General features: G+C 34.4%; 1 protein-coding gene across 2 annotated transcripts in view; it reads right to left on the bottom strand.

The window, feature by feature from the left end:
* Window positions 1-23361, bottom strand: part of LOC146953034 (rust resistance kinase Lr10-like) — a 41612-nt gene that overhangs the window by 1477 nt on the left and 16774 nt on the right. Inside the window, exons 1-4 of one of the 2 annotated variants that reach the window (XM_085707628.1) lie at window positions 5232-5491; window positions 4510-4668; window positions 3872-3973; window positions 760-2450 (exon numbers count right to left, since the gene is read on the bottom strand). Coding sequence is in view for 1 of the 2 variants with exons in the window: in XM_085707622.1 (XP_085563748.1) it covers window positions 760-783; window positions 18258-18290 (57 nt within the window). In the remaining variant the exon portion in view is untranslated. Of the gene's footprint in view, window positions 1-759; window positions 2451-3871; window positions 3974-4509; window positions 4669-5231; window positions 5492-18257; window positions 18291-23361 lie in introns of those variants that run through there. The other variant, XM_085707622.1, reaches the window with a different exon arrangement.

Below are 23361 nucleotides of genomic sequence, written 5' to 3'. Positions count from 1 at the left end.
TCATGATAAACATCTAGGCTAGTGGCAGAACCATAGGATTATAGATTCAGATTACCAGATGAAACTAAAATGTAAAATTAATGAAAATTGTAGAGAAAATTCCTAGAATTATTTCTTTGTTAACTTAGCATTTACATACTCATTGAGCTGCTGTTGAAAATTTACTCAAAATTGATGTTCAAAGTTCGTCAAAAATCATAGTGAGATTTGGAGAAATCGTGTGGTGATTTTGATCAATTTATTTTGAAAAATGTGTTTTTTTAGACCTTAAGTTCTTCTTCTTTTTGTGTATGTCATTTTGATATTCCATGCTTGATGAGGTTATTCCAGGGACATCCGATATATTATCCATACACCAAAGTATAACAATTGTAGACGTATCTCTTCTAATTTAATCAAGGTTTCGGTTTTTTTTCTAATACATTCAATCACAATCCAATAACATTTAGATGATATTATAGGTATCTCTTCTAAGGTTACAGTTTAATTCTCATTTTGAACATGCAATAACGTTAAATCTCTTAGAAATTTTGTTTCCGCCCATTTAAATCTTATATGACTCGGAGAATATTCTTTGTAGTTATGCGTGGAAAATGTTTGATTTAAAAAGAAAAAAAGCTTTATTCAAAAGAATCATTAAAAGGTATTGCTCGCAGGTTCTATGGTTTACAAGAAAAAGGAGAAGGGGTAATGACTATGCAATTTGTTATTCATATATAAAAGAGAAAACACGATGAATGGATGATATGGAATCCATACCTTGATAAATGCCTAAGAAAAAATCTGCAACAGAAAATAAAATAGAGTGAAGTTTTTTCTTGAGATTACATAATTATAGTGCAGTTTACTTCATAAAAAATAATAATATTAAGGAAATACTAGCTTGTGCCTGTTAGAAAGCTAAAGATAGAAGTATATTCTTAGAACTTTTTTTGAAACTAGTATATTTATTGTTGTAAACATTTAATAAGTTATATTTTCAATACAAAATTTATTTATTATTTATTTTTTAGTTTCTTAACTTGTGCTCTTAGCAGTGGCGGAATCGGGGGTGCAAGGGGGAGCCCCCCATTTAAAAAGAATAATTTTTTTTATACCCTGATTTTTTTTTATATGAACAAAATCACTTGATTTTCTACATGTATGTTACGTCTTGATGACATAATTCTTATTTTACACATTCTCTTTACATATCATTTATTTGGTTTAAAGGAATTGATAAATGAAATATATACATATCACTACAAGAAAACTGCATTTTAGCGTCGGCCAAAAACCCACTCTAAGAGGGCTAAAACCGACGCTAATACTGATTTAGCGTCGGATTAGCGTCGGGGTCGGGGGCATGCTAAAAAACTCGAAGCTACTGGGTAGCGTCCGCTGTTTGCTGTCCGAGGCTAATATAGCGTCGGCTATGCCGAGTATAAACCCGACTCTACAGTGATCCGAGGCTATTATTTCCAATATCTGGAAAATCAACCAAATCATGTAGAGTGAGCCAAACCGACGCTAAATGATTCATTTAGAGTCGGACAAGCAAACTCTAAAGTCAACATTTAAGCAGTCAACAAAATTTTATAGAGTCGGCCACACTGATGCTAAAGTCAATATTCAAAAGTCAACAAAAAATTATAGAGTCGGTCTGGCCGACGCTAAATGATTTTAAAAAAATAAAAAAATATTGTTCACTTTATACCCTATTTTCCCCCACTGTGCTAATAAACCAATTAACACATAAGACCTGTTGTTTCATTAATTTGGACATTTAATGTACTCAATTTCTCTTTTAAATGAATCTTGGTCAGTAGGAAAGAAATAGAAACATTACTAGAATAACTGAAACAACTACATTAACCTAACATGCCACATATAACTGAAACTGCTACATTATCCTAACAGAAAGTTAAATAATGTACATAGTGAAGACAGATCATATTTCATAAAGACACTGATCGTATTGCATAAAGATATAAATCTTAGAAATAGTCACACATGTAACTTGTAAGAATCCACATTTTCATTTGTCGGTTTTCAATTGTAGTTTGTGTTCCATTAAAAAGAACAAAGATTAAAAGATAGGACTCTAATTCACAAAACAGAACCTACCTTTGGTTCCAATTTGCAATGCATTAAGATTTTCTCTTTTACTTGCTTTCACCAGAGACAATGTAGAAAGCTTTTCTTTATTACTTCTTTTTTAGAATGAATTTTTAGCAAATATTAAAAGCAAATAAGATAAGAAGGATGACCTATGGACCACTGAAACCCGATAACCTCGGCTTAACTTTTACAATAACCTCAGCAAGAAGTGAAAAAAGAGAGGACATAACTAGAATTAGAAATATGTGTATTGTAAGATACTAATAACCATGTTTTTTGTAGTGTGCTATCTCAATCTCCACGTCTGATGAAGACAATTTTGATGTCTTAGCAACTGCTCCAATCACATCCTGCAAATACACAGGAAAACTTGTTATCATAATAGTATTTCTCAAAACACTTGTAAAGACTAATTGATGAGTCAAAAGAATTTTGTCGTGGCATCCCTCAATTGATCCAATGAAAAAGCATATAAAGAGGAGGTGTTAATACTTGATGCTTGGTAAAACAAATCTTGTTGTTGTGGCTCAATAGTACGTCTCCAACGAAAAAGAGAAAGTAAGCAGGTGGTGTCATTTCTTTAAGAATTCAATGATATAAAATTAAAAGAATTTATTATAGGCACTTTATACTTCACTGCAAAGTAAAAGAAGTCGGTTGTAATTCTCTACTAGTTAGTATGAAATATGGTCACATAGGTCACCCAAAATAGACCACGTAGGACAACACTAATACATTGATAGAAAGTTTGCTTGATAATTTATCTTTTGTAGTCAAATATATAGTCTTTAACTTTTTGGAAAGAATTATTAAATTCAAAATTATAACTCTGTAACATGAATAAAATGTGAAAAGTCCTTATTATTACAATATAGAATATTCTATAAGACCATTTATTAATTTATTGAACAAGTTTATGGACAACAAAATTGAATTCTAAATATTATAAGATTCACGTAATATAGCCTCACCATATAATTTTCTATAACCTATTTCTTAATTTTTTTTAAATTCTAAGATAATGAAATAATATAGTTTTATTTGAAAATAAAATAATAGTAATTTTCTTCGTAAATAAATATCCCCTTTCAAACATTTTCAAAGTTCAAGTGAGATACTCATCTCTACTTTGTCTACAGGAAGCATGTAGCAACTACTCATCACTCTCAACCTGATGATTATCTGCATACAAAAATTGTACATCAAGGCCTCAATGAAAGTGTGTATACATGGTTGTTTCAATTGTATGATCACGAGCATGCTTAGCCACCAATGACATCACAAACTCACTTGTGCTCTTTTCTCTGGGTTATCACCAGTCTCAGTCAGAGCACACTCCTTATATGTTAACTCTAGTTTATCAAACATCACCATTATCTTGGTTTATGTTAATGACTTGGTTCTCTCTGGAAATTACTTAAATGAGATACAATGTGGCAAGAGTTTTGAATTTCACATTCAGAATTATAGATCTTGACCCTCTTAAAGAGTTTCCTTGGACAATACATGACCAGATCAGAAGTTGTTCTTACACAAAATATTATGCTACAAAACTCTTATTTGATGCTACTCTACTCTGTTGCATATTTGTTTAAACACTTGTGGAGTATTTGTTATACGACATTCAATTGCCCCTTTCTCTACCAATATCATCCATCTATGAGACTATGACAACAATTATGTCATTGAAATTGCTGAGTTGCACCTTTCATAACAAAAGTAAACATAAAATCAAATTGTACTAAACACAATTTTTATCACCGAAACTTACATGGAATCAAAAAAAGCACTCGACAGCCTCTTTGGCTAGTTTAGATCATTAGCAGCTTTCTTTAACTGCCTCGTACCATCACCAGCTCCGTTGGGCATGAACCTAACAAAAACAAAATTAAATCAAAAACTTCAAACAAGTTATTACAAATCTAGATCTAACAGAATATCAAACTAACAACTTGACATTACAAAATATCAAAAAGTAGTTTACAGAAATTTTTGAAAGCATATTGCCAATTAAAAACTTATAAAAACTATGATAAAATATCAAATGAAATAAAGTTGAATAGTCATTATCCAAAATTAAATAAGTGTAATTCAAATACGTTGAATTCTCATTGGTTACGGAAAAGGATATGCTAAAGCAAATTCAGTAGACCATTAAATTCAATAAGGCTATGTCACTCTTGAACTAAAGTCATATTAATAAAAAAAACAAAAGACAAATATAATTGCAAATACATAAATAAACATGGTAGCATTCATTTTCACATTAATTTAACAGGAACAATCAACAATCTCATGGTGAGGCTCATTGTCAATTTGGATCGGTGTGCACTAATATAATTGCAAATACAAGTTACTAATCATTCATGAAATTGCTTCTTATCATGAATACATTATTATTATTCTCACCTCAACAGTTAATATAGATTCCTTGTTGTAGTAGTAGCAGTGACTAAAGCCACCATTTCATAAAGACGTTCGACCAAAGGGGATGGTACCGTCAATGGCATGAATTGCTGATCCAATTGAATAATAAGTATCAAATGCAAGCAGTTATTGTAGCAGAACCTAACAAAAATTACCTGCAATAGTTAGAATCTACAAATCACTTGATGAGGAATAGACTGGTCTTTCATATTACGTAAAACAAAAAACAATATTTATACTGCCAAAGAATAGAATCTACAAATCACTTGAGAAAGAATAGAATAGAATAGAATATGCAAACATGATAAACAAAAAACAAAACAATGTGTCTAATATACAAGCTGTTTATAGATTGTAAAAGTGCATACATTAATGCACCAAAATGTCCTTAAGTGATAGACAACACACATTTACATATAACGGTTTTTAGTAGACAAAAACAATGGTACATGTCATAAAGAAAAGCAATGAAAATAGATCAAGTTCATGGAAATAAAAAAGAAAACAAAGTGCAATGAAAATACACTCATTATAACAATCAAGCTACTACATTCCAGCACATCCATACTCCAAATCCAACCATACTTAACTAAGTTCAATCCACATCATAAAAGAATCACAATTACAGATAAACCTGGTTTTTTATCTAATTTGAGAAATAAAGCACAAAAGAGAAATAACAAGAACATACAACCCATACTCACTTTGTAGAGATTATGAAGGCGAGAAGCGAAGAGGCTTCGTATCCCACACGATATTTGAGTCTAAATGTCATGTGTCTCCTCGTAAAATATTAACAGAAACATCACAGTTAGTTGATCCAAAACAAAAACATTTAAATCACAAATAAAATCTAGATGTTTTAATTAAACATATTAGAAAGTAGAATTGGGGTTAAGGTTTTCTTAACAGGATTTGGGATTTTTTATTCAACCACAGTCTGTCCCAATAATGGTGAAAAACTCACTCAACAAAGAAATAGAACACCAGAGGTGGGGACTTGGAGGCGATAATGGCGGCACAAACCTCCAACAGCGGCACAAACCTACAACAGCGGCGGATCTGCTCCAAACAGCCCAGATCTACTCCAAACAGTTGTGGATCTGCATCTGAAACAGAAGTGTTTTTCTCAAAAAAGGAAGAGGCAAACAAAGGTGTTAACTGGAAAATGAATACCTGTGGGGGAACAATCTCCGAATTAGCAGTGGTTTCGTACAAAACCATGAGTGAACCAAAACCAAGGTGTAATCATCGTATCCCAAGCTTAAACTCATAGCCAAGAATAAGTTTTGGGGTTTCTGGTGAAGGGACGAGTATGACGCGAATTTGGGAAATTGAAGGATGAATGGTTTTTTTCTGAGTTAGATGAATGAGAAGATACAAAGGGTTGATTGAAAAGATTTTTAGTGAGATAAGGATAAGGATGTTTAATTTTATGATTTTCTTATAATATAAAGTCAGCAAAGAGTAATAATAATAATATAAAAGAATTAAATTTATTAATTTATTTACCAACATAAAGATTAGCATGAGATCGTCCCACTCTAAGTCATTCTAGAAAATATAGTGTCTGCAATAATTTTTAATAGCATCCGTCAGACCGAGGCTATATTTTTTAAAGAAAAACAAAAGGTAGTTTCTCACATAGCGTGAGCCAAGCCGACTCTAAACAGACGCTAGTAGCGTCGGTGTCGGGGGCCGACGCTAAAAATGGAGGCTAATATGCTGTTTTCTTGTAGTGTACATAATTGATACCTTAATATGTCCATTTTTTTTTGTCGAGTTATTACTTAACTTTGCTTCCTTTGTTAATTCCAACCATTCTTGTTCATTACACATTGTTAAATTGAAATTGAAACTGGTTGAAATTGATAAATTTGTTTCTTTGCAACAGAAAAGTTAATGATCAACTTTAATGAGCGTAAAATATGTATTAGAATAATATTGGAGACTAATTTAGTTGATACTCATTTATTGTCTTTAACGTGTAATTATTTGTTTTCAATTGCTTTCAACTATATTTCCCTCTTTAGATGATTTCCAGGGATTTGGTGTAATTACCCTGATGTAGAACAAGTTGTACATTGTGTATATAAATCAGCCTTTGAGCATCAATACAGAACACAGATTCTGCCTCATCCTATTTCTTTATGGCATCAGAGCAAGGTCCTGAGAACAGTATGGCAGGGAAAAAGGATGATGGCAGCAAAGATGAAAGTGGGTATCAATTGAAGAAACAGATCTCTCCCTACGATCTGTATTCAAATGATAACCCAGGAAATATCATAACCCAGGTACAATTGAAGGGTGAAAATTATGACGAATGGGCTCGCGCAGTCCGAGGCTCTTTGAGGGCAAGACGAAAATTTCGATTCGTAGACGGATCGATTGAAAAACCTGATGATGCTGCTCTTGAAATTGATGATTGGTGGACAGTCAATTCCATGATTGTTTCATGGATTCTCAATACGATTGAACCGAAACTTCGATCGACAATCACATACAGGGAAAATGCGAAAGAATTGTGGGATGATATTGAACAGAGGTTTTCAATTTCAAATGGACCTCGCATCCAACAATTAAAGTCTGAATTGGCGAATTGCAAGCAGAATGGAGACCTGATTGTGACCTATTTTGGACGACTTAAGAAGCTGTGGGATGAATTGAATGATCTCGACAAAATACCCGTTTGCACATGCAATGGGTGTAATTGCGGCATGTCTGCAGCGCTGAACAAGAAGAGAGAAGAGGAGAAGCTTCACCAATTTTTGATGGGTCTTGATGATTCTCAGTTTAGGACTGTGCGGTCTAATGTCTTGAGTCTAGACCCGCTGCCAAATCTGAATAGAGCATACCAGATGGTGGTGTAAGAGGAGAGAGTTGGCATGATGATGCGAGGTAAGGAAGAACGTGGAGATCCAATCGCCTTTGCTGTCAAGTCTGGAAGAACATCAGGATGGGAAAAGAAATCTCATACGGGGCCGCAGAGACCATGCTCACATTGCAAACGTCTTGGGCATGATGTCGACACATGTTTCCAGGTGGTGGGCTATCCAGATTGGTGGGGAGATAGACCACGATATGAAGGTCGCGAGCTTGGACGTGGAAAGCAGATGCATCAGTCAATTGGTGGTGCAGGAAAAGGAAGAGGCAATAATGCAAAGGTGAATATGGCACAAGTTGTTGATGACACTAAAGCAGTGATAAATGACAGAAAGGATGAAGATGATCAGGTATTACCGGGATTGAGTTCAAAGCAGTGGAATGCTCTTCTCAATGCGATTGAAGCTCAAAAAGGTGGGACTGGTACAAGACTGGCAGGTAAGAATCCATGGATTATTGACACAGGTGCCTCCCGTCATATGACTAACGCTCTTGTTTACATGAATGATGTTCGAGATATAGAGCCTTGTCCTGTTGGATTGCCCAATGGGTCACAAACATATGCAATGAAAGTAGGAACAGTCACTATTGGTGACAAGTTGATGTTGAAGCATGTTCTTTTTGTCCCTAAATTGAATTGCAATCTCATGTCAATATCTCAACTTTTAGATGATGCTGATTATATTGTACACTTTACTAAAACAATGTGTGTTATACAGGACCGCACTTCGAGGATGACGATTGGAGCGGGTGAACAATCTGAGGGGCTTTATGTGCTTAGTGTGGTGACACCAGTTCGTGCATACCAAGCAAATGGAGTTGGATTCTGTGAGTTATGGCATAGAAGAATGGGACACCCATCATCTAAGATAACTAGTATGTTACCTGATGTAACTGAAAAAGATATTGATAGTAGAATAAAGACTTGTGATGTTTGTTTTAAAGCCAAACAAATAAAAGAATCATTTTTCTTGAGTGACAATAATGCAAAGAATTGTTTTGATTTGATACATTGTGATTTATGGGGACCATATAGAATATATGCCTCTTGTGGTGCTGTTTACTTTTTGACTATAGTTGATGATTGTTCTCGTGCGGTATGGGTATACTTGTTGAAAACAAAAGATGAAGTTCCTCGTATTATTAAACAATTTTTTTCTATGGTACATAGGCAACATAACAAACAAATTAAAATTTTGAGAAGTGATAATGGAACTGAGTTTCGAGGACTGAAAAGTTATTTTCAAGAAAGTGGTGTCCTCCATCAAACTTCAATTCGCTATACACCTCAACAAAATGGAAGGGTGGAAAGAAAACATCGACATATACTGAATGTGGCAAGGGCATTGAGGTTTCAAGCCAATTTGCCTTTGAAGTTCTGGGGAGAGTGTATACTTACTGCTGCGTATTTGATTAACAGAACTCCTTCCGTGCTACTTGATGGGAAAACTCCTTATGAGGTGTTGTTTGATGCTAAGCCTGCATATACACAAATTAAGACATTTGGATGTTTGTGTTATGCTCTCAATGAAAACAGGGGGCGAGATAAATTTGATAGTAGGAGTCGAAAGTGCATTTTTGTAGGCTACCCTTATGGGAAAAAGGGGTGGGAGGTGTATGATATTGAAACTGAAGAGTATTTGGTATCTCGGAATGTGAAGTTTATGGAAGATGTGTTCCCTTTTTCTAGCAAAGAAAAGATAAGTGAAACACACATAGATGAATGGGGTTGGCCGGTTGATCAAATTGATGAATGTGAGGAAGGGAATGAGACAAGAAATTTCGTGACTACAAATGATTTGGGGGCTGCAGGTGCGACTTTGAGAAATGATGTTGAGCGCATTCAAAGTAATGAGGAAGTACATACTCTAGAGGAGCAAATTGAGACAACAGAAGATGTAGACGAAAGTGAGAGATTGGAGTGTCAGCAAGGTGTTGAAACAGAAGAACTTCTTGGTCGGGGACACAGAATCAAGAAGCGATCTACACGTCTGAATGATCATGTCACACACACTGTTACTGTAAGTCCCTCAGCCGGTTCACTGCTTCATTCGAAATCCTCAGGTACACGTTATCCTATTGCACACTTTGTTAATTGTGACAAATTTTCTGTACAGCATCGTGCTTTCTTGGCAGCAATTACTGCAGGGCATGAGCCAAATTCTTTTGTCGAGGCTGTTAAGGATGAGAAATGGCGAAATGCCATGAAGGAAGAAATTCAAGCTTTGGAGGAAAATGGTACATGGACAACTGAAGATTTACCACCGGGAAAGAAAGCTATAGGATGCAAATGGATCTATAAGATCAAATATAATTCAGATGGGTCCATTGAGCGGCACAAAGCAAGATTGGTGATTCATGGCAACCGACAAGTTGAAGGCGTTGACTATAATGAGACATTTGCTCCAACAGCAAAGATGGTGACAGTTCGAACATTTTTAGCCATTGCGGCAGCCAAGAACTTCCAACTACATCAAATTTATGTCCGCAATGCGTTCTTGCACGGGGACTTGGAGGAAGAAGTGTATATGAAGTTTCCGCTGGGTTTTGAGAAACAATCACCCGGTAAGGTGTTTCGTCTTCGAAAATCATTGTATGGTTTGAAACAGGCCCCTAGATGTTGGTTTGCTAAATTGTCGGATGCTTTGAAAACTTATGGCTTCGAACAGTCCTATTCTGATTATTCTCTTTTCATGTTGCGTCGCTGTAACACTGAGATATATGTCTTGGTTTATGTTGATGATATAATTATATCAGGAAATCATAGTGATGCTATACAAAAATTTAAAGATTATTTGGGCAACTGTTTTCACATGAAAGACCTTGGAAAGTTGAAATATTTCCTTGGTATTGAAGTTGCACGGAATGCCACTGGTATTTTTCTCTCGCAACGCAAATATGCATTGGATCTGATATCTGATTGTGGACTTCTTGGAGCAAAGCCTGCAAGCATTCCTATTGAACAAAACCATCAGCTGGCCCTTGTTGAAGGGGCGGACCTCAAAGATCCAACTGAATATAGGAGTCTCATTGGACGACTTATCTATTTGACTGTTACTCATCCGGAGTTGTCGTATTGTGTTCACATTCTCGCTCAATTTATGCAGAACCCAAAGATTGAGCATTGGAATGCAGCTCTTAGGGTTGTCCGTTACTTAAAAGGTAATCCCGGACAAGGGATTTTGCTGAGAACTGATTGTGATTTACGCTTGTATGCCTACTGTGACGCAGACTGGGCAGGATGTCCTCTCACTAGACGGTCTTTGACAGCTTATTTTGTGATGTTGGGCAGTTCTCCCATCTCTTGGAAGACAAAGAAACAAACTACAGTGTCTAAATCTTCGGCTGAAGCTGAGTACCGCTCCATGGCTGCAGCTACTTGCGAGCTCAAGTGGTTGAAAGGATTGTTGAGCTCTCTTGGTGTTGAGCATGCTGCTTCTATGAGTCTTTACTGTGACAGCCAATCTGCCCTCCATATTGCCAATAATCCGGTACTCCATGAACGTACAAAACACATTGAGGTTGATTGTCATTTTGTGCGAGATGAAATTGTCAAGGGTAACATCCAACCTCTGTATGTTCATACTTCCAAACAACTTGCAGATATCCTAACAAAGGCTCTAGGAAAACGTCAATTTGACTCTTTGCTGTCCAAGTTGGGCGTTCTTCATCTCCACTCTCCAACTTGAGGGGGGGTATTAGAATAATATTGGAGACTAATTTAGTTGATACTCATTTATTGTCTTTAACGTGTAATTATTTGTTTTCAATTGCTTTCAACTATATTTCCCTCTTTAGATGATTTCCAGGGATTTGGTGTAATTACCCTGATGTAGAACAAGTTGTACATTGTGTATATAAATCAGCCTTTGAGCATCAATACAGAACACAGATTCTGCCTCATCCTATTTCTTTAATATGTCACTTTAAGTATTTAATGATTGACTTTATGTATTATATAGTTTAAATTTTGAATGATCGATTTTTAGTTTATTACAACTTAATATTGAATGCAATATCATTTATATATTTTAGATTATTTTGATGGCGGCCACCCCAAACTTTTTTTTTCTGACTCCACCGTTGTGTCTATCCATGAATTTATGTTGTATCTTAAAGTACTTCTTGATTGTGTATGTTATGTGGCTGAGATCTAAAATTTGCAGCCTTGAAGGCCTCAGCTCGTAGTCCCTAGACCCAAAATAGTGTTATTTTGGTGAAGTTGATTTATGATCCATAGTTGTTCACCAACATAACTCACTATTGGTTTAATGGTCATCAAACCTACAAGGGATTGTACATGGTAAATTAGGTTATGGAAGGTATATTTCAGTATTAGCTGGTACAGGTGGATTATTAATCAATGGTTGTTGTATAAGATAATCCAAAACTAGACATTGTTCCAATTGTTGGGTTGTAGACGTATCTTCCAACGCAAGACATGTTGCTCGCCTGCATAGTACTTCCACAAGGTGAAACTTGCGACATTCCAATGTATCCTACTGCTTCTGGTGGCTTCCTTGCCATATGTACCGGTCTAACTTGAAGGATAGCCTGATAATAAGCACCATTTGCCACTGGATTCCCCTGAGGATTAGTCGTGGAAAAAACACCACGCTAGGAATAATGAGTATTAAGTGTTTGATGTATAGGAATGGATTGAACCTGATGAGGTCTTACCAATGAAATAATCGATTGACTTTGATTAACAACACTTTCCATATTTTGACTCCCTTGTACTCTTTGTGGAGTTTTAGTGACTAAATTGTTACCATAATTGGCTCGTAAAATCTTTAACTATTTGAACATCGTCATGAACCATGGGTTTAGCAATGTCAATAAGTTTTTTGGAGACTCGATACATTATGTCATGTATCCCCATATTAATATACTTTATAATTAAATACATAGTCATCACCATTGAAGTCACGTGCATAGTCACATAATTCGTGTAATCAAGGGAGAATTGCGAATTGGTACGTGAGTACCGAATTCGGGTACTTCAGCGTATTGGTACGTACAAACCAGCGAACCAAAGCATGGTTACCGCTGATTGGTTGAAAAAAAGGTTTAGACTACAAAGTAAATATAAAATGAATCACCATGAGTTGAGGACTGAGTGAGAAGAACATGAACAAAGAGTGGAGAGTGAGAAACTTGGTAGAAGAAATTAGGTAAAAAAAATACTTTTTTTATAGCTCACTATATTTATTTAGGTATTATTACTACTATGAACCGGAGCGTACCGAAGCTGTATACCCCTATACGTACCAAATTCTTCTCCTGTCGCGTACCGCGAACCCGTACCCGTACCGCGTACCGGAACGAACCGCGAATTATGTGACTATGGTCACGTGTTTCAACTAGTTGTGTCTTAAAAATATTAGAAGGAGCCATAAATGCTGGCATTCTCAAATGTCAGCGAAGGCTCGTTCAATCGAGGCTAACATGACTTTCTTGTTGATGATGATGATGACGATGACGGTGAACCCATACCACTAAGATTCTTTTTAGACCTAAAGTGTATACTCCAAACGTAGTCCTGACCTCGGGAGCTGAATCTTTTAATGGAAAAAACTATATTGTTCCACCAGACATGCCAAATTTTTTGTGGAGCAGGAATTTAGCCATGGATCGGCTAAATGTCCTTAACTGTGATTCCCTTTACTTCAAGTGATTGACATAGAGGAATAAACTATGTCCCCTGTTATGGCCCTCCCTATCTTCTTCACTTGAGCGTTAGATATAGTTGATTTTGGGTTTTTTTTTTTAAGCTACACGAAGAAATGGATAAAATAAAGATAAATATAGATGCTAAAAGGGAAAAAAGTGAAATAAACTTGTTTGATGTATTTAATGTTTCAATTATAGTGTATGAACTGAGTATTTATAGCAAAAATTATGTATATTAACCAAACGGTGTCACCTATAATGATGAGCCCTTTCTCGTTTAATTTCGAGAGTTATGCATGAAAACTTCCTTGCTAATGGAGTTGTGGCACCCAAAGTTCATCTCCGATCTCCTTCTTGACAACATGATCAATTGACATCATTCTTAGTGCGCAACTCCATGATAATCATGTCTTTTCCCTCACCTTTTTTTCCCTTCTGTTAGTAGTGCTGCAATTGTGGAACATGAGTTTTATGTATCGTTGTCTAATCCCACTATGTTTTGACCCAATCTGAGACTAATGTATCCATGTATTGAGTTAGTGACCTTGATAAAGAATCAACTCCTCTTGCTCGACTTCTTAAGCATCACCTATCTTTCGATCAGTTGGTGGTTTCCTCGCCTAGTAGTTGATAAGTCAATAATTTGTTGGTTTTAAATGTTTACTTTATTAAGATTTTATTTGTTTTTAATTACTTTTTTAGAACTTTAGTACTTCAAATTGTTTGTTATTTAATTTCAGGAACAAAATATGGTGAAAGATTGAGTCTTGGAGCAAAAGAAAGGGTTTTGAAGCATGGTTAAAGAAAGGAAGGATCTAGAGCATGATTTGGGGCTGATTGAAACCAAAATTATGAAGATTCTATGCAAAAATATCAGGCACGCCCGTGCCTGAGAAAGCCCAAACTGTGCTCCCATTGATTGCTCAAGCATGCATATGCCAGAAAGATAGGCATGGTCCGTGCCTGCACAAGCACGGTCGTGCGCGATGCTGAAGCCCCTTTTTGTTGTTTTGCTTCGAAGACTTGGCACGGTCCACGCCAAGCTGGGCACGGCCGTGCCAAGTTCCAGGCTTCTATTTTGTTATTTTTTCAGACCTAAAAGCCCATGGGTTGCTTGCTATGTAATGTTTATGCCTTTTCTTAGGGCTTAAGTTAGCTTTTAGGCTATAAATAGAGCAGCCACCAGACCTTATGGATCATCTTTTGTTCTTGGGAATTTTATGTGACAACTATTTCTTTGAATAAAAATTCTTATTTTCTCGTTCATATTTTCTTGTTCATTAAAATTCTGCACCTTTATTTTCAGCTATTTACTCTCATGTTCTTCTCCTTCTTCTTAATCTCTATATCTAAGATGAACATGAGTGAGTATACTTCTTTGTCTTGGGATTGTTGGATGAGTCTAATGACTTAATCCTATCAAGTCAAGCCAAGAACCATAATTTTATGTGAATCTATTTTTCTAATCTAATCTCACCGTTCTTAATTCATATTTCAAATACTAACTGAAGGATCGAACGAAGAAGGTTAGTATTGGACATGTGAGATTAGACAAGGTTTACGAAACATGAGAATAGTCTAGTAAACCTTGAGACCTTAAAAGTTTCGTTCTTAATGGGTTTGAATAGCAATCAACCATGAGAATAGGCGTGGTTGTTATTGAAACACACTCATTGATTCCGAGAGGAACCTTGATATGCCTTAGAGAAACTTGTCTTTAGAAATAGATTTAACATAAGATTTCGATATAGGTTTGGATTGTAAAAGATTTGTCATTATGATGAACCGATAATCCCAAGACGCTTTTTATTATTATTTTACATCAATCTATTTGCTAAAAATCCAAACTTAAAATCTTTCAGCTAATCCTAAATTAAAACGAGAATCATAATTACAACAACTTCATGTGGAACGATACTTTTTACTACTCTGATTTAAACCTTGCACACTTGCGGAAATAACACTTCAGTAGTCTAATTGTTTATTTTTCAAGATTAGCCAACAAGATAGTTATGTTATAGAGTAAATTACACTTCCCTCCCCTCAAAGATGCTTGAATTACACTCCCCTCCCATCTTATGTTAAAATATACAATACTCTCCCTTGAAAAGATAAATTTATAATCCCCTCCCCTATAAGATGCTTGAATCACAACCCCTTCCCTAGATGCTTGAATCACAACCCCTTCCCTTAATAATTAAATATGCACTACACTTTAATCTATTTTAATATAAACAATTATTTTTATCATATATAAAAAATGTGAACAACCATTAAGAAAAATAAATTCATTTTTTTATAATTCAAATGTCAATGATAATTAAATTTAAATATTTTCAAATTAATTTTATAATTTAGAGTATAAAATTTACCTTAAATAACCACACTTTATTGTCTTTAGTAATATTTCACATATTTTAATTTTATTTTAGGTTATTTCATATTTTATAATAGGGTTTAAAACTAAATGTTAATGCAATTGTGAATAATCCTTCAAAAAAAAAATGCAATTGTGAATAAAAAAAAAGATAAATTTATAATCCCCTCCCCTATAAGATGCTTGAATCACAACCCCTTCCCTAGATGCTTGAATCACAACCCCTTCCCTTAATAATTAAATATGCACTACACTTTAATCTATTTTAATATAAACAATTATTTTTATCATATATAAAAAATGTGAACAACCATTAAGAAAAATAAATTCATTTTTTATAATTCAAATGTCAATGATAATTAAATTTAAATATTTTCAAATTAATTTTATAATTTAGAGTATAAAATTTACCTTAAATAACCACACTTTATTGTCTTTAGTAATATTTCACATATTTTAATTTTATTTTAGGTTATTTCATATTTTATAATAGGGTTTAAAACTAAATGTTAATGCAATTGTGAATAATCCTTCAAAAAAAAAATGCAATTGTGAATAAAAAATAGGGAAAATATGTATTCAAATTTTGATTATATTAAAATAGACCCGCAATATACTTTTGTTTTTAAGTGTGTTAGATTATTAATTTATTTGCTAGATTATTAGAAAAAAAAAAAATTGAGGGAGTATAGTGTAGGTTTAAACATAAGAGGGAAGGGGAATGTAATTCAAGCTTCTCTTAGGGGAGGAGAGTAAAATATTTTATAATATGTTTTAAATAAGAGGGGAGGGGAGTGTATATTTTAACATAAGAAGGGAGGGGAGTGTAATTCAAGCATCTTTGAGGGGAGGGGAGTGTAATTTACTCTATGTTATATTTTTTTTTTTGAAACGGCAAATATTATTAAACGTCATCCCCGCAAGACACAAGGAGTGAACGAAAGCGAGATACAAATGGTGCCGCATATAGACGGAACACCATAACCACCTAAAAACAACCCTGGAGATAAACCCACCAAAAAAACAACAAACTTGTAAACACAGGATCCACAACCGCCTATCGTCACTACTCACCCACAAAGAACACCCTCAACATAAAACTACCAGATCCCAACACCGAAGTCGAGCCACAAATCAAAGAGCACCTAACCAAAGAATCATGCAGCTGTCGCAAACATCGCGACCTCCGATCCATCGAAAGAGCACAACACAAAGCCCAAAAACCAACAAAGACCTGACTCCCGATCTCGAATCAAAAGTGATCGACCCACCAGACTATAGAACCAAATTGGCAGGGCACCCCAAGCCCCTGGTGCACCAGAGAAAAACCAAACCAAGTCCTGCAAAGATTGCAGCTAGACCCCGACTCCCGGTCTCGAAGCCAAATGATCCGGCCCACCGAAAACCAGTATACAAAATGAAAGACGAAAGACATGGCATGCGAAGTATAAAACAACAAACAAATCAAAGGAAAAAAATTCTCGACAAAATGGACTCGCACCCTCCAAACACCTTAGACACCTAAACCACCTAAAAAAACAAAAGAGTTAATGACGACAAACATGGACCGTGTAACAAAAGCTGCCTCCAAGAAAACCACCCCAACAAGCACCCGACTCCACCACCTCAAAGGACAGACACACAAAGAAACTGAAGTGTGTCTGACACCAAAACATACAGAGTCAAATTCTACACGACCACTGGCGCAACCAAACTCAACACCATGATCCTTACAACAACAAACGATCCGGAAGTTCAATGAAGGAGGATTAATCATAGATGGAAGCGCCGCCACACCTTTAGCCGCCAGAGTCGAACCCCACAGTTCAGCACCAGACATCACCCCCTTCGTCTCAAGCGTCCGTCACCACCTACACTCCAACCGAAACCACCACCATCACCTCCTAAACAAACTTCTCAACCACCCGTAACCACCAAAAACCACCACTTTCACCACCACCAAAAACCCCGCTATCACACACCGTATAAACCACCACTTAAAACCCCACAAAATACCTCACCCCCCCCCCCCCCCCGCCCCACAACTTACGACCTCCTCCACCACATACGACCCATCCAGTCGTCAGAACCAGAACAACATCACCAGCCCGACACCACCCGTCACAACCTCCACCCCGTAACACCACCTTGCCATCACCACCATAGCCTAACCGAAGCTGAGACAAATCCATCACCACACTACCGCCAACCACTCAAACCCACACTACCGAAATCACCGCCACAACCGCAACCAGCCTCCACCAAAAACGAAACTCCAATCTGACCCTCCAACCACCATAGATCGATGGCTGAGAAGGGACCCGAACCCAAGCAAAGCCAGAAGGAGCAGCGCGAAGCAGAAGACGATGCTGGGAGGTGAAAACGTCCTAGATCTGAATATGATCTAGGAAGGAAATATCGGACACATGCCAGTGAGCAGAGGAAACAGACGACCTGGACAGAGCACCCAGGGGAAGGAGGACGGTGGTGCGGAGACGAGATCTCAACGCACCACCACCGCCGGCAAGCTACTTGAGGACTGTCGGGTTTGGATTAAGGGGAGAAGGAGGTTTGAAAGGTAGAGAGAGGTCAGAGGAAATTTTTAGAGAGAGAGAAATGACTAAAATCCTATGTTATATTATTTCACATTAATCTCTCTTTTCCCTAATCTTAATGCAGGGAAGTTGATGAAATGTTATTCGACTACAAGTAAGTATAGAATTGATTATAAACTTAGTGCAAGATTACTAAAAACGAAAAAATTAAGAAAATTTAAAATTAAATCAGAGAACCTTACCAAACAGAATGTCGGCCAGATACATCCAACGTGCTGAAAATTGCAATAGAGAAGAAATCATTTTACATATATTGAAAATAATACACTATCTGGTCAAATTGTTAATAATTTATAATTAAATCTATCTTTAAACTAAATTTTACCATTCATGATTTACTATCCACCTATCCATGCACACATATATAAATTGAAATTCGTTGATATTAGGGGTACTTTGATTTGAAAAAGGATAAGTACTAGATAAAATAATACTGAACAACATTTAAGTAACATGACAACTTTTTCGGTACCTTGAATAGAGTCATGAATAAAGAGAAACATGGACAAGATATATTGCCCCTTATTTTATCATGTCTCATAGAGTCATAGTCTATTTATAAATTATTCCGGGTATAACAAAAGTACGTTGTGTCTATTACCATACTTTTTTACAAATTATTCCGGGTATAACAAAAGTACGTTGTGTCTATTACCATACTTTTTTACAAATCTAACACACCAACAACGCTTTTGTATACTTACATTTGATAGCTCTTTGAGGAAAGCAAATTAAAGAATTAAATCAATTCAGTCGTTGAATTATATTAAATTGATCATGCATAGAAAACGTCATACAATTTAAACATCCATGAATATATGTTTTAACAATAGAAATATACATTTATTTTTTTTTGAAGGAAGAAATATACATTTATTATTGACAAAATATTTACATATATTTTATATAGTATTTTATTATACACGATAAAATTGTTAGCGCAACACAATAAAGCTTGTTCTACAACCTAGGGTTTTCTAGAGTTTTGATTATTGGATTTTCTAAGAATAAGAAAAAGAGAGAATGAGAAGAGAAGTATTATGAATATTGTGATTTCATTAAGTTGTCGATCACACATACAAGTGCTTATATACAAAGTGTTGTTGAGTTGCTTGAAAACAAGTCATCTCTCAAACCCTAACAACCTTATGCTAAAAACAAGCAAAACTGTAACTAACTTTTAACGACCAAAACTAATTTGATTACTATGTGATTTAATCAAAAACTGTAACTAACTTTTAACGACCAAAACTAATTTGATTACTATGTGATTTAATCAAACAAATTTGAATTAAATCACTAATCAATTATGCCAACTAACAAAAATAAGATGCATGATGCATGTAATGAAATATCATATAATATCAAAATTTTATCAAATCTAACAGGCTTCATCTACATAAAGAGAACTTTCAATGGTGGGGTTGATTGGTTTAATTTATCTTCTAAAAAGTTAATTGGTTTAATTTATCTTCTAAAAAGTTAATTTTTGACAAAGAGAGTTATTGGTATAACTAGGCTAACTTTTTCTTGTGTTAACTCTCCAATTCTTAAGGAAAAAGACTCTATTAATCTGAAGTTTGATCAAGAAGTAAGTAAAGTCAGAAAAAGTTGTTCTACCCAAGAATCAAACTTTGGTTCTCATAACTAATTTATTTGAAGCTCATTAACCACTTGAGCACAATTTCTTGGTTATAAGTGTTAGGTAATTATTACTCAAAAAAGCAAAGAAAAGTGTTAGATAACAAGTTATTGACCTTATGCGAGTGAACTTTTATATTTCTAAGTTAGTAGAATCTATAAGATATTAAACTATCTTATATCATATATTCTAATAGATTCTACTAATGCCATTGAATTATAAGATATTAAACTATCTTATAGATTCTACTAACTTAGAAATATAAAAGTTCAATCGCATAAGGGTATTCATCAACTTTTATATCATATATTCTATCTTGTAACATATTGACAACTAATGCCATTGAATTCCCTAGTTGTCTACTTTATTATTCTTTGTGAAACTCTATTTTATTAAAATGACATCAAGGAAAATTGCTCTTCTCACTTATGAAATTGCTCATTCCCTTAAATCCAGCGTGAGCTAACTTAGGCTCGACATTTTCTGTGGGAATTAACTCTACTGACAATTTTAAGATTGGTTGAACCGACTTAAAAAGTGAATGAGCTGATCTTAAAAGTGTCAGCGGGTGAAGAGTTAACTATCACGCTGGATTTAAGGGAATGTCCAAGTCTAAAAGGGAGAAGAGCAATTTTCGACATCAAGAATATGGTTAGATCCTGCTTTAACATTTCGTGGCTTCCGTTGTCAAAGTCCCAAATGTATTTAGTTTGGTCTCTGATGATTCATTAAGTCTGTAGGTTGTAATTTTGGTTTGTTTCTAATCCTCGGTTTGTTGATGTTCTTCATTATATTCGGTGATTTGCAATATGAAAGCCTTTGAGATTTGTTGCTTGATTAAATTGTTTTTAAAACTGGTCGTGTTCATTAATCTATTTTTGGATTTTTGCATAACGTGCTATGAATCACATATACAGACATAAACACCAGACATGACACAAACACAGACACACCAACACCACTAATAATTTGAGAAAACCACATAATTCAGTGCAATTGTATGTTCGATGTCGGATACAACACGTGTCTGACACCGGGTCACATCTAATCCCAAGATTGTCCGTGCTTCACATCTTGTTGTTGAGAAAACCTTTCGTAAGGATCTAGAATATATGAAACAACTCTTTGTGTTTTATCCTATCATACACAGGTACTCTAAAAATGGTGAAGTACATGAACTGACCGTAACAAGTACGCGTGCTCATATCGTACATATCAAGATATATCCATTTTTCCTTAGTTGATTCACCGTAGTGGATGCAGCAAAAATGTACACGCGAATTGAACAATATCAAAAATTATTTTGTTTTTTAATTATATTTCAATTCACTCTCTTGTTTTTGATAAAAATAGTTAAGGAGGTGGACAAAAGAAGTAAATATCTTAAGAAACATGATAATAGAATTGTTGTTAAATACATGACTGAAATATGAATAATATTATACTATTTTTTATTATAATTAATTTTTTGAGTTAATAGTGCTTTACAATGAAGGAATCTGGTGAGTCAGATGGGTCTGAGGGTGTTTTGGAGAATCTTGATTTTACAAAGAAAGAATATAAAGAAAAAATTTACAGGGAGAATACCAGAAATGACCTATATTACAGGGCTAAATTAATATTAATCCTATTTTTTTAAGCATGTTTTTACAACAATAATAGTAATTCAATTGACATACGCATACCTTCTTTAAAAAAACAATTGTCGTATTACATGCCGTTACATGTGCCTATGCCTTATATAGGTCTTATCTCTCTTTGTTTGATTTTTTTATTCTATTTTGTTCCAAGTTTCGCTATTCTCTTATTCTTGCCTATATGGAATCGTTTGACAAGATTAAGAAATTTCGATTTTGGTTTGGTTATTTGGTTGTTAGTTTCCCTTCTTTCTATTTGAATTTTGAGTCTTAAAATAGTGTTTTGAATTTCCTTTTAGATGTTCATCTCTCCTCTCTGGTTGGATTTTGGGTTCTAAATTTGTAGGTTGGTTCTTCTCTATATTGATTTGCTTGTTCCCTGTCGATTCTAGCTTGATTGCTCCTCGTCATATTAGTTTATTCTTTTCAATTTACCCCCTATTGGTTTCTTATATTTGATTTATCCTCTCCCTGTTGGTTCTTTTGTTTGATTGATTCTTTCTAGGGTTAATAGGGCTTTACACCTTTGTAATATAGGTGACTTTTGATTTTGCTCCCTGTAAATTTTTTTTTTAGATTCGGTCCTTGTAAAATAAAAATTCTTCATGATTGCCCCCTATGCCATGTGACTCAGCAGAATCTATGATGTGGCACTGACGTGGCTTTTTCTTTTCATTTTTCAATTTTTTTTTGCAAGCCACGTGTAAAATACATTTTACACGTCATTTATAATTAAATTTTTTTAAAAAACCATAAAAAATTTAAAAAATCAGAAAAAATTCAGTTTTTTTTTAAATTTTTACAAATGTCATATTTTTTTATTTTAAAAAAATCAGAAAAAACATTTAGATTTTTGAAATTAAATTTTCAAAATAATAAATAGGAAAAATTCAATTTTATTTTAAATTTCAGATTGTTTTTCGTAAATTTTATTCTAGAATTTTTATAAAATATTTTTCAAAAGTAAAAAGTTATAAAAAATTCAAAATTATTTTACTAAATTTTGGAGATTAAAAAAATTCTGGAACTTAATTTTTAAAATAAAAAATTAGATAATATTATTTTTTTGATTTTTATAATTTTAATTTAATTTGGGATTGTTTTGAAATTTTTGTATAATTTTTTCGTAATATATTAAGAGTCTTTGAAAATTCAAAATAAAAGTCTACAATTTTTTAATTTTTGAAAAAAATCTGATTATTTTTCTGTTTTTTAAGATTTTTTGAAAAAAAATCTAACTTTTTTTTCGATTTTTTAAATTTTTGAATTTTTTATGAATTTTTTCTGATTTTTAAATATTTATGTTTTTTATTTTTTATTATTAATGACGTGTAATATGTATTTTACAAGTGGCATGAAAAAAAATAAAAAGAAAAAGCCACGTCATTGCCACATCATAGATTCTACTGAGTTACATGGCATACGGGCAAACGTGAAGAATCTTTATTTTACAAGAACCGAATCTAATTTTTTTTTTTTTTTACAAGGGACAAAACCAAAAGTCCCCTATATTACAGGGGGGTAAAGCCCTATTAACCCTTCTTTCTATTAGTTCTTTTGTTTGATTGATTCTCTCTCTTAGTTGATTCTTCTGTTTACTTTGATTGTTCCCTTTCCTATTGGTTTTTTGGTTTGAATGATTCTCTCTCTAATTTTTTTGTTTGATTGCTTCTCTCTCTGTTGACTCTTGTTTGGTTGCTTCGCTCTATTTGCTATTCTTCGGTTTCGTGTGATTGGGTTCTTTAGTTTGATGATTTTCCCAGATTGTCGCTTCTTCTCTAGCTGGTGCTCATTCGTTGGATTCTCCCATCTTAGTAGATTATTATGTTAGTTGGTTTGATTTTGTTTGCATATGTAAACATAAATTACAATAGATGAGATATTTAGTGGAGCTGCCAAATGATGAGCTTCAAGAATACTCTAAAACAATTAAGGTGAAAATATAATGTGTAGGCCAGAATGAATCAATCTCTACTTTCTAAGTGCCATCAATTAGTCATCACTTTC

This window comes from Medicago sativa, chromosome 1 (genome assembly GCF_051527215.1).
Source record: "Medicago sativa cultivar Bolivia chromosome 1, Bolivia_mono, whole genome shotgun sequence".
Classification (NCBI taxonomy): domain Eukaryota; kingdom Viridiplantae; phylum Streptophyta; class Magnoliopsida; order Fabales; family Fabaceae; genus Medicago; species Medicago sativa.
Note: the sequence above shows the minus strand (reverse complement) of the source record. Positions and strands in the feature narration are given on the sequence as shown.